The sequence below is a fragment of the Sturnira hondurensis genome, unplaced genomic scaffold (genome assembly GCF_014824575.4).
Source record: "Sturnira hondurensis isolate 20B ecotype Veracruz unplaced genomic scaffold, ASM1482457v3 Scaffold0001872, whole genome shotgun sequence".
NCBI classification, from domain to species: domain Eukaryota; kingdom Metazoa; phylum Chordata; class Mammalia; order Chiroptera; family Phyllostomidae; genus Sturnira; species Sturnira hondurensis.
The window spans coordinates 32,923,245-32,937,979 of NW_028074503.1; the positions used below are offsets into that span (position 1 = coordinate 32,923,245).

Sequence of the window (14,735 nt, forward strand, 5' to 3'; positions counted from 1 at the left end):
TCCCTGTAGCAACATATCATCAGGAGAATACGTTTTGTGCAGATTTTTAAAAAAGATTTTGTTTATTTATTTTTCGAGAGAAGGGAGGAGGAAAGAGAAGGAGGGAATCATCAGTGTGGTTGCCTCTTGAGTGCCCCCTGCCATCGACCTGGCTCGCAGCCCAGGCATGTGCTCTGACGGGGAGTCAAACGGACGACCCTCTGGTTTGCAGGTTGGCACTCAGTCTACTGAGCCACGCCAGCCCGGGCTGCGTTGCGCAGGTTTAATTCTGAATACATTCTTAGCATCAGGAAAATTTGGGTTGCAGTGGATGTAAGATGGGAACCATTCTCTTTGGAAGTAGCCATGGTCATGATATTAGCAATCATCTTTTATTTAATGTGTCTTCTGTGCCAGGCATGTAGGCACAGGTGTCATCTTGATGTCTTTTGTGCAGACGAGGACACTGGAGCTTGGTCTCTCCCAAGTCTTGTTCGCTCCTGAGTGGGGAACGGGGATGTGATCCACACACTGACACCAGAGTCACACTCCTAAGGACCATGTCCTGCTGCCTTCTGTGATTAGGAAAGAGAAAGCTGGGGGTTGGTGATAGAAAAGGGCACCAAGTCAATCATAGATAAAGCTTTGATGAAGGTAAAGAGCCCGAGGGAGAATCAGACGTTAGAACAACATTCCTGTGGCCTCTGTCCGGAGAAAAGGTGCGGCCTGTGTGTGAGTGGGGCTGCAGCCTTATGCAGTGGCCTGAGCTGGCACCCCGTTGCCCAGATACTGGAGAGGGCATTTGAGAATTGCAGGTTGCCCAGTGCTTTACTGGCTCCAGCAGGCCCACACAGTCTTTAGCCCTGGGACTCTGGCTGTGGGGGGGGTCATTTAACCAGGAAGGCTTGGAATATGTGGATAAACATTTAGACATTAAGTAGATTTTACTTAGAATACCTACAAGAAGTAAAGCACAGTGAATTTTTAAGCATCTCACTGAACTTGGTGGCGGGAGACAACCAAGAAGTTTATAGCAGGCAAGCAGTGGAATCTGATCGTATCTAACATTATCAAAGATGCGTCCAAGACTGCTAATGGCCCTTTTTTTATTCCACTGTTTTATTTTTTTTATTTTTTAAATTTATTTATTTATCTTTAGAGGGGAAAGGAAGGAGAGAAGGAGAGAAATATCAATGTACAGTTGCCTCTCGTGAGTCCCCTGCTGGGAACTGGCCTGCAACCAGGCATGTGCCCTGAATGGGAATCAAACCGCGATCATGTGGTTCGCAGGTCCGTGCTTTATTCCACTGTTTTAAATTAAAATATATAAGGACTTTCAGAGGTCAGTTAAGTGTCTATCTCCCAACCCTGTATTTACTCTAAAGCCTTGTATTATTTAGCTCCGAATTCTCTTATCCTGGATGTTTTCAGGAATGTAACTTCTAGAGTTGGAGGTGGCCACTGATGTCACTAAACTCAATAGGATAATCTGTGCTCTTGGTGACTTGTCTTCTGCACTAGGTTACTCTGAGTTCCTCCCCTGCCTGGACACTGGTTCCTGCTTTTATAGCAGGTACTTGACTCAGATCTGTACTAAGTAAATTTTCCATTGGTTGATATTTGGATTAATAATGCTACTTGCGTAGTGTGTCTTTTTTCCCAAATGCGGCTCTCTCATTTCCATCCCTAGAGAGCCGTCGCTGGGTAAGTGGGCCGAGTGGTAATGGAGCTGTGTTTTTGTGCCCCCCCCCAGGTTGCCTCGCAGCGTATTAGCTCAGTGGACCTCTCATGCTGCAGCCTGGAGCATCTGCCTGCCAACCTCTTCTACAGCCAAGACCTCACTCATCTCAACCTGAAGCAGAACTTCCTGAGGCAAACTCCCAGCCTGCCCACTGCCCGGGGGCTCAGTGAACTGCAAAGGTGAGCGTGCTGCAGTGGGTCAGGAGTGGCGTCAGCTTCTGGCTGTTTCTGGAATATTCTGACTTAAAAAGCTACAGTGTGTAACTTTGCTTTCACAGGGCAAGGTACTACGGCTTTATTGGTGAAGACAGTATCAGTTCTTACTCTGAATTTTTGTTCAAGTTTCCTGCCTTAGAAATGAATGATTTATGATATTCATTAAAAGGATGGATTTATATAAGAAGAACATTTCTCTTCTTTAATTCTTAACCAGTCTACAAATGGGTCATTGAGAAGTTCATGATGTTTCATGTGCTACTTCTGAACTAAAGGGGTTTGGAATTATTTCTTTTGAAATTTATGAAAGGTCTGGGTTTTTCCATGAAAAGACATTTCCTTAGAAATTTAAGAACCATTTAGATCCGTCAACACCATCTAGGTCTTCCAGGTGATTAGTGTGTAGATTTCAGGAGTCACGTGTTAAATGAGTAGGGTCTACTCCTTTGTCACTAGAGAAAAGGGACTTTATTTGTATGTATCTAAAACAGATGTAAGGATTTACCATATTCGTTTCCGTTTGCTTTTTTGGAGCAATGATCAGTTTTGATTCTATGGTAAATGAAGTCTCTGATACATATATATGTGTTGTAACTATATGAGACTAACTGCAGAAGAATAAATAATGAATTGTTATTTGTTCTAAAATGACCGATAATGATCAGAGATTAAACTGTGGTAATTAATCATTGTGATTATGTGTTTATGGTTTTTAACATCCAGGAAGAATAATTCAGTAAGTGTTTAGTGTACAGTTTATGTAGATGATAGGAAAAGGGAAGAGTATTTTAATGGTCTTTTCTGATAATTGTGACTGTTCTTTTGATACTATCCCAAAACTTGATGAGCAGTTATTTCTTAAATGTTAGTTCCAATGTGGAGTCTAAAACCTGATTAGTGAACATTTAAAATGGTTTTCCATTAGGATCCATTGGTTTTTCTTGTGCTTTGAATGGGCCTTGGTCCAGACGTTGTTTTTCTGCATTGTGTATCGGTCATTTGGAAAATACCGGTTTGTTGGGTAACACAGATATTTCAAATGTTAACACATTTCATTATGCAATTTCAAGAAATCACAGTTGTTAATATCACCACTTATCTCATCAGAAAAATATTTATGTGTTGGAATGTTGTCAGGATCGTGGTAGAAAAAAGTTTTCCAAAATTTTAATTTTCAGTTGGAAGCTGGAAGGCTGTCCTTTGGCAGCAAACGCTGTCAGTGGTTTTTCCTGAATTGACCTCCTCCTTCACTGTCGAGAAAGCACCTGCCGAGCACCCAGGTCTAAGTAACGTGTTTGTCGGTTGTTCTCTCGCATAGAAGTGGTCTTCCATAAACACGGTGACTCGTTCGGCTCGCAGCTGGAAGGGTCACACGAGTGTTCTCCTTGAACTGACCATCATCCTCGAGTGCCCTTTGTGTGCACTTCCCATGTTCTCACCCAGAAAACGGAGACATNCAGTGGTTTTTCCTGAATTGACCTCCTCCTTCACTGTCGAGAAAGCACCTGCCGAGCACCCAGGTCTAAGTAACGTGTTTGTCGGTTGTTCTCTCGCATAGAAGTGGTCTTCCATAAACACGGTGACTCGTTTGGCTCGCAGCTGGAAGGGTCACACAAGTGTTCTCCTTGAACTGACCATCATCCTCGAGTGCCCTTTGTGTGCACTTCCCATGTTCTCACCCAGAAAACGGAGACATGGGCTCACAGGCCGAGAGGTAACACAGATGACTTTCTTGCATCATCAAGAACGCTTTTAAGTGCAGTTGGCATTACGAGTATTTAAAAACCTCTTTGCTGTTGTTATCTGCTAGAGAAGAAGGCAGTGACATTGGGGATAGTTTAGTGCCACGTTGAATTAGTTACACGGGCAGGTGGAACTCCAGTACGGATGTTACGTTCAAGCCCCTCTTTGTTGTTCCCTGGAGCTGATAGTCACAAGGAAAGGAAAGCATAACAACTTTCTGGAACTTTGGTTTCCTATGCCCTGTGCAGTGGTAAGGATGTTTACTGACACTGTGAAAATAAAGTCACTAAGATTTTTTGGCCAAAGGGTCATATTATGATCCAGTCTGTTTTTGAGGTTTAAAATCATTTTGAGATATTTCTGTGTGTTTCACAGCAGTATAGGTTTCTGCCTTTCAGTTACAGAACATCCAGTACTTTTATCTCATACTATTGAATCATGGTGTTTTAGAACAGAAAGGGGCATAGAATTCATCCAAATGACTGCCCTCGTTTCAGGCATGCGGGGCGTGGAGATGTAGCCAAACTCAGGTTTATGGGTCTCTTCTGGGAGGCAGTTAGGGGAATGGGGTTAGGAGGAAGTGGTTTGAAGAGGGTTTCAACTAAATGCATAATGCTTTTTTCTTTAAATAGAAAAATTAGCAGACATGAAAGAAATTAATGGCAAACAACAAAAATATTAATATTTTAAAAGATGAATAGTTGGTACTTGGATGATCATTTCTATGTCTTGTCTTTTTCTCTTTGTATATTTCATAATAAGCAAAAGGAAAAGCAGCCCTGTTGAATGTGGCTCAGTGGGCTGGGCACTGTCTTGCAAAGTGAAAGGTTGCCAGTTCGATTCCCAGTCAGGGCACATGACTAGGTTGCCAGTTCAGTCCCCGATCTAGACACATATGAGAAATTGACAGTTCTCTCTCATATCAATGTTTCTTTCCCTCCCTCTCTTTCTCTCTCTCTCTTCCCCTCTCTCTAAAAATAATTCAAAAAATCTTTTTAGAAAAAGAATCAAAATGCTTTTGTATTTATGGGGGGAGTGGGGAATATGATGCTTCCAAAGAGCCAGCATTTATGGAGTGAGTGAATTCGCAGGTGGATGGATATTTGTGGCATTGTCTTGTGTGTTCTTTCATAGCACCCTGATCAGTCTCCCACATCTGTTGATTCTCCACCGATGAATATCTTTTCCACCCGTCCTCCTTTCTCCCCGGCTCCCCTGCCCTCAACACACGCTGTCCACCAGCTGTGGGAGGAAGCACTTCTCTCTCTCACGGAGAGCCCTGCAGGCGGTGCTCTGGAGAACCGGCGTCTTCCTGTCTGGCGTTCCCTGCTGCAGGTCACTCTCTCTAGTTTCCTTGCCTCCTGTGTTGTGCGTTTCTGGCTTTGGTTTGGTTCTGTATTTTTAAAAATTTAAACATTTTCCCCATCAAGCTAATATCCTATATAGATTTAAAAAAATTAATAAGCAAAAAGACATTATAAGAATAGAAGCATAAAACTCCAGTCCAGACTGACTCCCAAGTCCTCCCCAGACTGCCAGCCACCTTTCAGTCTTCCAGCACACACTGTATGCACTGCTCTGTCGTTTTTTCTTATCTGGGGCGTTACACGTTGACTTACTACAGTGGGAGATGAGATTTTAACTCTTATGTATGCCACCCCCCTTCTGCCCAGCCTGTGTACAAACTGCTGCTTCTTCCCTGCTCTGCGTACAGGCGCTAGTTTCCAGTTAGGTTGGTGTCGAGGGCTGACATTCTTTTGAGCATGGAACCAAGATTCAAAGTGAAGGCACTGAAGTGCAGTGGTCGTGTTTTCTTTCCTCTCTCGCTTGTCTTTCTCACGCGTGTGCTTCCCTTTCGCTTGGGTGTCCCTAAGCTTCCTGACCAGGCTCTCCCGCTGTCCTCGGCACCTTTCTCTGGGGCGGAGCCAGCGTCCATCCTGCTCTGTGGGCCTCTACACAGCTGCTGTCCTGGGGTTACCTTTGTCATTGTCCTTGCCTGGATCCCTAATTTTCCTGTGTCTTGCGAATTCTTTTCTTGGTTTACTTCCTCTTGTTAATGGAATGTGTTCTAGGATCTTCCTGAGAAAAGGGATGTGGGAGCAAATTTATTGGACACATATCTGAAAATAGTTTTCCTTTCACACTTGGTTGGAAGTGTGGCTGTCTTCTAGATAGGAAAGCATGTGTCCTCAGATTTTGAAGCCAGTGCACCATTGTTTTCTGGCTCCTTCAATTGTCAGTGAAAAGTACTGCAGGTGACTTGTCTTTTTGTTCCTCTCGCTCTCTCTCAACCCCCAAAGATTTCAGGATCTTCTTTTTATGGCCCTCCTTATTTCAGCCTCTGTGCGGAACACGATCTGGAAAAACTATCCTTCGTGTCTGGGACACTTTCTCATGGTGTTTTGGTGATTTCCTCCCCCTTGGTTTTTCTCTTTTCTTTCTCTGAATTCCTGCTAGGCGGGACCTCCTTGTTTGCCCTCTGCTTCTCTGATTTTCCTCTCTTTGTCTTAATGCCCTCTTTACTCCTTGACAGGTTTTCTCTACTTTGTCTTAACCTTCCTGAATTTCTGCTGTCTTTGTAGTTTCTAGAAAGACATTTCTAGTATTTTTCTAGAGTCTGTCTAGTTTCAATTTGTATGCAGTTTCATAGCATTTTCTTCCTTTTTTCATGGGGACATTTTTTTTCTGTTTCTGGGGACGATAATTTATTTATGTACTTATTTACTCTTCTTCTTGCACTATCTTGGTCCCCCACAACCCCCCCCCCCATTTAGTTTTATGTCAGAAATTTGAGTTAACTGCCCTGTGATCATTTGCTCTGTTCCTGTTTACTGGTGAGTCACTGAAAGTGAATTGGGCTTCTCCACCACACAGCTTCATTGTGAGGGCTGTCAGGGGCGAGCCTTGTGGTTTCATTGGGAAACTTCCAAAGACAGTATCTGTGGATCTTTTCCCTGGGGCGTGTCATTTTACTGGAGAGGAATCCTTTGGTCTTCTGCCTGGGCAGTGCATGCCAAGATTCAGGGGGCTCAACAGGGAAGAAGCTGGAATCTCAAGGCTTAGTGTGTGGCTTTCTATTTGATCCCCTCGTTTGCAGAACAGTTTTCTACAATGCCTGGTGTCTCCGAGCCGGGAATTCTCCGTTTCAACTTCTGGGGAATAAACTGTCTCCTTTTGGAACTGGGGAGAGGACACTGGTCTAACACCTCCTTATATAACCTTTGGGAAGTCTTTTGGTAGAAGCATAACAGAAACACAGAAAAGGCACAAGTTTGGGTTTACAGAGAGAAAATTTCAATTTAACCAGTACCTGTATTGACAAATAGGATATTACTGCAACAAAAGTTTCCATTTTGCTTTTGTTGCTTTGAACATGGGGGAGATGAGCCACGGGGACTTGTTATGTGGGGGCTGGGCATGGGCGAAGCGACCGTTGTACTGCCCGTTGGAAGAACTTTGCTTTCCCCACTTTCTCTTTCACCACACACTACTGTGCGACTTTTGTCCCCCACCCCTATTATCCAAGAAAGGTTTTCTCGCTAATTTTCCGGAGCAGTAGGTGCGTAAGTGTACGAGCATGCACTGACATACACACACACATTCAGTGCTAGGAACTGAAAATCTGTATTTGGAAAACTGATACTTCAAAAAGCATTAATGTAGTTTTTTAGGTTCATACAGTTAGTGTGTAGTTTTGAGAACATGCCATTTATCTAATTGTTTATTTTTATTAGCATGTTCAAGGGATTAGTGCTAATCTCTTGTATATTTCACAGGGCAGGGAGAATGCTAGAGAGGTCCCCAAGGTAATTTATTTTTATGTTTTTATCTCGGTCTCAAGGAATGAATATTTAGATTACAGTGTTAGGACAAATATCCCAGGAGACTTTTTCTCTTGACCACATATCCCCTTACTTTTTCTCCCTGTAGCAAATTCTCACTTTAAACAAGTGAGCTATTTTCACAGAACATTCAGGTTGGTGTTTGCAACGGCGCTCTGAGTCTGGGACGACAGCGAGCTGGTGCGCACGCGCAGGCCAGCGGGCTTGGAGGGAGGACACTGCGCCTGGAGCCGCCAGTGTTTGTTTTCCCCTGATGGGGACTGGGGCTCCTCAGTTTTCAAAATACGGGAGCGGCAACTTCAGAAACTTTGGGGAGTTCTAATGAGTTCTTTCCTGATCATGTCACTAATAATTATAATGCATTATTTACCTCTCTTTAACTTTTATTAAAAATAATTCTCCATCGCAAAAGTAGTAATACTATCTGGGTGACCTAAATGGAGATATGGTTAATATAAGTGGAACATTAATATTGCCTCTCTTGATAAACACACAGAATTAAGTAATTTGTGTGTATTTTAATTATCATCAATTTGTCAACTAGTTGACAACTGTAGAGACAACTATAGTCTCATTTAGTTTACGCATCACTTCTACCTACCACTTTTAGAGATAAGCCTATATTTTAATAAATAGTTGACAAAGTGATGATAATTAAAATACAAATGACTTAATTCTGTGTGTTTATCAAAAATTGATTTTGTTTCTGTTGTGTAGGTGACTGGTATTTTCACCCATTAAGGCAGGAAGTGAACCTGCCTTCTCCAGCTCCTGCTGTTTGTAAGGGAATTGGGGTCCAGAAACAAAGCCAGCTCAGCTAGGTGGTCCCAGCAAGCTCTAGGAATGCAGTCATGTTTTTAATAGGAAGATTACTAACTTTAAGTCAAAATTGATATTTCAAATTACTTGATAAATCATGTGTCTGTAGAATTATTAATGGGCTTTTCCCATAGCAATAAAAGAAGAAAAGTAAAACGTACCACCGACTTTTTTTTTTTAACAATCTCCTCTGGATACTGGATTTTGTTGTTGCTTTGTTATTGTCCCACCACAGGTTCACATTTTATGCAATAGGAATATTCCTATCCTAGGAATAGCAGTGTTGTCTCAACTTTTAAATATTTGACATTACATTTAATTTTTGAGTTATGTAAATCACACTGAGTTAGAGTGTAGGTGCTATGCCGAAGGAGTTGATTTCAGCCCATCACCTTCATTACATAACTGTTTTCTGTATGTTATTGTGTAGAAGGCAGAACCCAGTTCTTTCTCAGAGGGAGGACCTGTTGCCAGGGCTTGGCAAATGAACAGAAATGGTGGGAATTGTGTTTTCCAACTCTGTTAAGTACACCCTACCTCTTTGCAAAAGGTATGGCATTTGTAGCAACTTGCAGAAGGAAGTGAGACTGGTAATTTATTACTTACTAAATTTCTCTTTGGTTGAAGGTAATATGAGAAGACAGCATAGTGAGATGATTCAGAAAACATTACAAAGGAAAAGACTCTAAAGAAAGGATTTCAAGTTGGAAAGAAGGCATTACCTGAAAAAAATATCTGTGGGTCCATTTGCCATTCTCTAAACATCCTTCCCGTTCACTTTGCACGGAAGGTGCCGCTTCTAACTTTCCATCTGCCAAACCCAGGCTCCACCTGGTGAATCCTACCCACCCTTCAGAGCATATTTGTAGTGACTTTTGTTTCTTGAAGCTTTTGGTTATTTCAACTCCATGTGACCTTTTTCTATTCTTTTTTTTTAAAGATTTTATTCATTTATCTTTAGAGAGGTAAGGAAGGAGAGAAGGAGAGAAGTATCAATGTATGGTTGCCTCTCATGAATCCCCTGCTGGGAACTGGCCCACAACCCAGGCATGTGCCCTAACTGGGAATCGAACCACGATCCTGTGGTTTGCAGGCCCACACTCAATCCACTGAGCTGCACCAGCCAGGGTGACCTTTTTCTATTCTGAATTGTTAGCTTCCTTGTTTTCTTTGTACTTAATGTATTTAATGAATATTTGTTGAATTGAATTGCTGTTTTTTTTCCACCACTAATGATAATCAAAAGAATATGATTCATTTAGAAGAGAGAATCCAAAAATGCTTGAAACAGTCGAACCGTCTCATATATTTAGTGTTTGAGGTGACTATTTTAAGGGGACAGTAGTCATTTAGAATGATTGCTGATCAATTACTGATGTATTATGGCACTCAGATCAATTTCGAGGAATTTAGGAGTAAGTGTGTGATTGTGTCGTACAGGCTATGGTATAAAATGAGTGTAATGTAACCTGAAATAAGGTAAAGGTTACCTTTTGACCAAGGAGAGAGTGAATTAAACACTTGGAGAAAGAAGTGATTTGATCTCTGATTAGATGTGAAATTTGTTTTAGCTGAAAGGAACAAGAGAGATGGGGAGGGGTGTGGGGTTTTCAGAGGGGAGGAGAGTGGGAGGGAAGGAATGAGGCTGAGTTGGGTGTGCTAGTGTGTGGGTGTAGCAGAATGAAAGTTATGAGGAAATGAGTCCTGAGAAACTCGTAATTATGCCTCACTTTTATTAAGTACCTTTCTTCTTAGAAAGCTTCATTTTTTTACATTTTAATCCCCATGGAGTGGAAAACAAATGACCTTATTTCCTACTCTGTTCTCTTGGGGATCTAGCATTCCAGAGCCGAGGAGTTACTTATGTTAATTACTTTTCCTAACCAAAAGTTCACATTTCCAGGTTTTTCTAGAAATAGAGATTCTAGTCCTTGTTTTTATCAGTAATTCCTGAAAACCCCCTTTAAATGGAAAGAGCGATGCCACGTCAACATACAAATCAGGACTAGCAGGCTGAAATATTCTTGCCGCTCACGTGTCGGACGTAAACTGCAGTACCTAACAATTTCAGCTTCTTTGAAATGCTCTGCCGCAGAAAAAATTACAAGTGAACAAGAGCAGCCAGCTGCTGAAGAACGTGTCTGAGCCCAGGTGTTCAAGAAGAAACACAGGTGCTGCTGCTGGGAGCGAGAGTCCTGGGAAGGGACGTCCGCTGCTGGGGTGGGGGCGCTTGCCCACTGTTGAAGGAGTTTCGAGGACTGGATGAAATGCCCTTCCTTCAGTTAACGCCCCCCCCCCCCCCCCCCTGGAAGTTCCTTTNACCCCCCCCCCCCCCCCCACGCTGGAAGTTCCTTTCTTACACAGCTTTGCTTTCAGGTGGAGTTTTGATCCTCTTGGGAAGCTTTTCATTTCACACAATTTCCATTTTCCTTCCCTGAGCATTTGATCAAAGGAAAGCCTTCACTGGTGCTTGGGGCTATGAGATTGTGTAGGCTTTGGTGCTCTTGGCGGCTCCTAACCTCATTTCTGGCAATAATAGCCTATTTTCTTCTTCCCTGTACAGTGCATTTAGAAGGGGGTGCTCAGAAAGAGACAAAAGATTTATTTATCAGCCAGACTGTACTCAATTACAGTTTGCCCTATTGACTTCTTGGGGTCCTTTAAGCTGTTCCTTTAACATTTTTGTTCCTCTTAAATAAGTGGGGAGTGATCTCCAGAAGCTTTGGCTTGGTTCCAGTGAGGTTATTGTATTCTGGCCAGTTCCGTTTTTCCGTTTGTTTTAGTTGAGCTCCTGCTGTACTCTCTAAGCTGTAACTTAACTGCAGGAGTTTAATGCTAAACCTAGTATTTGTACATACTTGCTGTTCGGCATGGTAACCACCTTTGCCCTCTGCGTAGGTCTTAGGGGACAGTGATGAGCATAGGCATGCATTGAGAGGGCCAGTGGATGCCTGCTTTGCGGTTGTGGGCCGCACAGTGTCATCACAGCTCGGGAGCGCGGTGAACGTCACCGCCCATGACTTCGGAAATGACTCTTTGGCTGCCAGTGTGGAAAGCAGTAATGCTCCTCTCTCTCCCTTTCTCCTCTGCTGCAGGTCAGACACAGCTAACTCCGCAGCTCCTTCTGGCAACTACATGTGTGACCTCGAAAATTAAAGGCCCACAAGGGTTTCTGTGCTCCCTAGGAATGCCTGTCACTCGATTTTTACTGTCACTTGCCATGCTCTCCGCAGTGACCGAGCTTTGAGCGGGAGGAGTCCCATGCCTGTTGTCATGTCCCATGGGCGGGCTAGGGCCATGATGCTTGAGCTGGCCGGCTCTCTGGCTGACCTCTGAAGCAGGGCACACCCATCCCTCTCTGGTGATGTCTTTGGGACTGATAATTAACGAGCAAGCCCGAGGGAAATCTGACTTTCCAAACAGTTCTGAAATTTTTCTGTCAGAATGCACACTTTCACCCCATGTAGAAAGGGACGTGTGCGTATGTACACAGGTGTGCGTGTGTGTTGTGGAGATGCAACACGGGAAGAGGAGGTGTTGTTTGATTTATGCGATCTACAAATCTGAGCATCCTAGGAAAGATGATTTCACTCACCATATTCAGAAATTTCCACCAGTAAATAGCAGTGTCTTCATCTGGGATTTGAAGTGCTCTGTGACTAGTTTTTAAGCATCCTTTACAACCACAGGAGTTCTTTGCTTAACAATATAGTTTATTTACTGTTTCCCAATGGCATGAGTTTTTGCCCTCCAAATCCGTGTGTCTGACAGTATGACTCATGAAGTGCTTGCCTTCTAATTGCCTGCAGTGGTTCAGAAACAGGGGTACTTGGTTTTCACCCTAGACCGGCCGAGCCAGAACCTCTGGGTGTGAGGCTCAGGGTTCTGCATTTTTAACTGCATGCTCAAGTTCGAGAAATAGCCACGCCACCCTCTGCTCTTTGAATGCCTTCTCTTCTGATCCCCATCTGCCTGTTGAACTCTGTTCGTATCCCTTAGATAAAAGTGAGTTTTCTCTTCTGGAAGCACTCATGATATTCTTTTTCCAGTGTGTTTCGTCTTCTGTTTTGTATTACAGCAGCTTTGCTCCCAAACTGTTTCGAGTTGTGGGAGGGTGAAAACCATGCCAAATTGATACTCGCATGCTTCACACACCTTTGTGCACAATGAGAAGTCAGAAAATGTTCGGTGAATGAATGGTTCAGTTCTCGGATCAGACTTTTTATATTCCTAGTAACGTTTTGGACGTTGGATATTTTCGGTTTAACTACTAGATAAGCCTAGTCTGTTCATAGTGGGAGCTTAAGCTACTTATGGCACATTTTCATGACATTCTCCCTGGCGTTAGCTTACGTTCACTTTCCCCTTTGATAACCTAATCTCCTTAATAAAGATGTTGCCCAGTGTTCATTTTTATATGTCCTGTGTGACTCAACTGGGGTTTTATCCAGGTACACTGTATGCATCTGTTTTGCTTTGAAAAGAAGCAGAAATGGTGTGACCTTCTTCCTTTTACAGAAATCTACTGTTTTACATTTTTGTTATTTGTTCTACTAATGTGGTGGTTGATATGAAACATCTCTTGAATAGTATTGCAATTAAATTGGCCAATTGTGGCAGACCTTTGGGTGAGAAAATTTTTAAAATGTAGTCACGGATAGAGTGAAGAATCCATTTCCATAAGAGAGCTGTGTTTGACTGTCACAGGATTAACACACTTCTCACTTGTCTTTTTGGTCATTATGTTGCCAGTTTATTAGAGAGTCAGAAAATTTCAGATTTACGGTGGTTATGACTCCTTGTTTTCATGAATCAGTGCAGGGTCACCGTGGCATCTAGTGATTGCAGTTTGCACTTCACTGCCATCTTGCGATTTGCAGTGGCTTTCTGTACGATGCATCGGGTTGGCCAAGAAGTCCATTTATTTTTTCGTAAAATAAGACGCATTTTTTATTTTCACCAATAACTATTGATTTGGATATTTTGAGTATGTCAGCTGTCTCCCGTGTGGTAGAAGGTTGATTGTCTCAATTGATGTCTCAATTTGATCGCTATCTACTTCAACTGGTCTACCCGACCAGGGAGCACCGTCCAGTGAGAAATCACCAGCACGAAACCTCACAAACCACTTTTGACACATTTGATCAGTCACAGCACCTTCTCCATACACACTGCCCACATCTTTTTGTGTGTGTTTTAGTAGCATTTTTACCTTTCTTGAAATAATAAAGCATAATATGCCGAAATAATACATTGTATATTTCTTCTATCTTCAGTATTACAAGGAGTACACCAATTTTGATAATTTTTTTTAATGAATGCTGATATTGACACCCATTCCCATGCAATCCAACACAATTGTTTTGAATGGCATTAAAGACAAGTAAGCCCTACTAGAGCATATTATGGAAAGAATCAAACGAATTTTTGGCCAGCCCAGTACTTACTTTATTCATGGGAAGCTGCCCCTGCTCCCACTTCCCCTCCCCCGCAGAGACTGTTGTGTCCAAAGGTCTAATTCAGCTACGGTCTGGCACGAGTAGGGAACCAAAAGTGCGTCTGGTTCGAATTATTTTAAACAGAAGATAAAGATAAAATGTTCTTTCTTTATGCGATGCTTTCATTTGCCTTTACAGCAATATGTCCATTGTAATTATTGCTAAGCCTGAGTATTCTCTATTTCCTTGATTATTATTTTGGAAAAATTATGTTTATCAGGTGCAGCTTTGGTATACTTATTATGCTTTTTAACATCTGCAGCAATTAAGGAAATTTTGCTCAAATCCTTTTGTGGCTGTAAATTTTCATTTTATTCAAGTAAAAGATGCGTGTATTTATTTTTGTTTCCTTAGTCATATGAGAAGGTTTTATGCTTATTTTGCTTGTATGGAGAGTCATGTATGATGGTTAGGCTTAAGATGGGATGGTTTCTGTTTATTTTGGCTCCAGCCTTGAGAAGCTGGTCATGTGCCACATTAGCATTTGTGTGGGCTGAACCTCCCAGAAGACCCAGGCAGGTGCTCTGTGGGAACGAGGCTGGCGGACTGCTCGGGCCTTGGAACAAAACGGCATACATAAGTTCCCGTGGATCTCACTTCAGAAGTCATAAAGGGACAGCGGGAGAAAATGCTGAACCGAGAAACAGAAGTCAGCGAGGAGAGTTCAGTCCCAGGGCAGTGCCGTTCGAGTGTGTGGCCAGCAGGGTGAGGGCTGAAAGGACTTGAGTCGTGCTTTTGGAGGCGCGGGGATTCCCAGCAGCTCGGAAGCAGACCCAGGCGTTGAACTGCTTCTCATGCCACCACAACCACAGGCTTGTCCAAAGGAACACAGGGCAGACGATAGTCTTTTCTTCCTTCTGCATCCACGAGAGAGAGCCTTTTAAGTCTTGTGCAAATT

The 14,735-nt window shown here is 42.8% G+C and overlaps 1 protein-coding gene across 1 annotated transcript in view; it reads left to right on the top strand.

Moving 5' to 3' along the window:
- Nucleotides 1-14,735, top strand: part of PHLPP1 (PH domain and leucine rich repeat protein phosphatase 1) — a 172,676-nt gene that overhangs the window by 105,327 nt on the left and 52,614 nt on the right. The window contains exon 4 of the mRNA XM_037035406.1: nt 1,733-1,899. Within this exon, the coding sequence (XP_036891301.1) occupies nt 1,733-1,899 (167 nt within the window). The remainder of the gene's footprint in view (nt 1-1,732; nt 1,900-14,735) is intronic.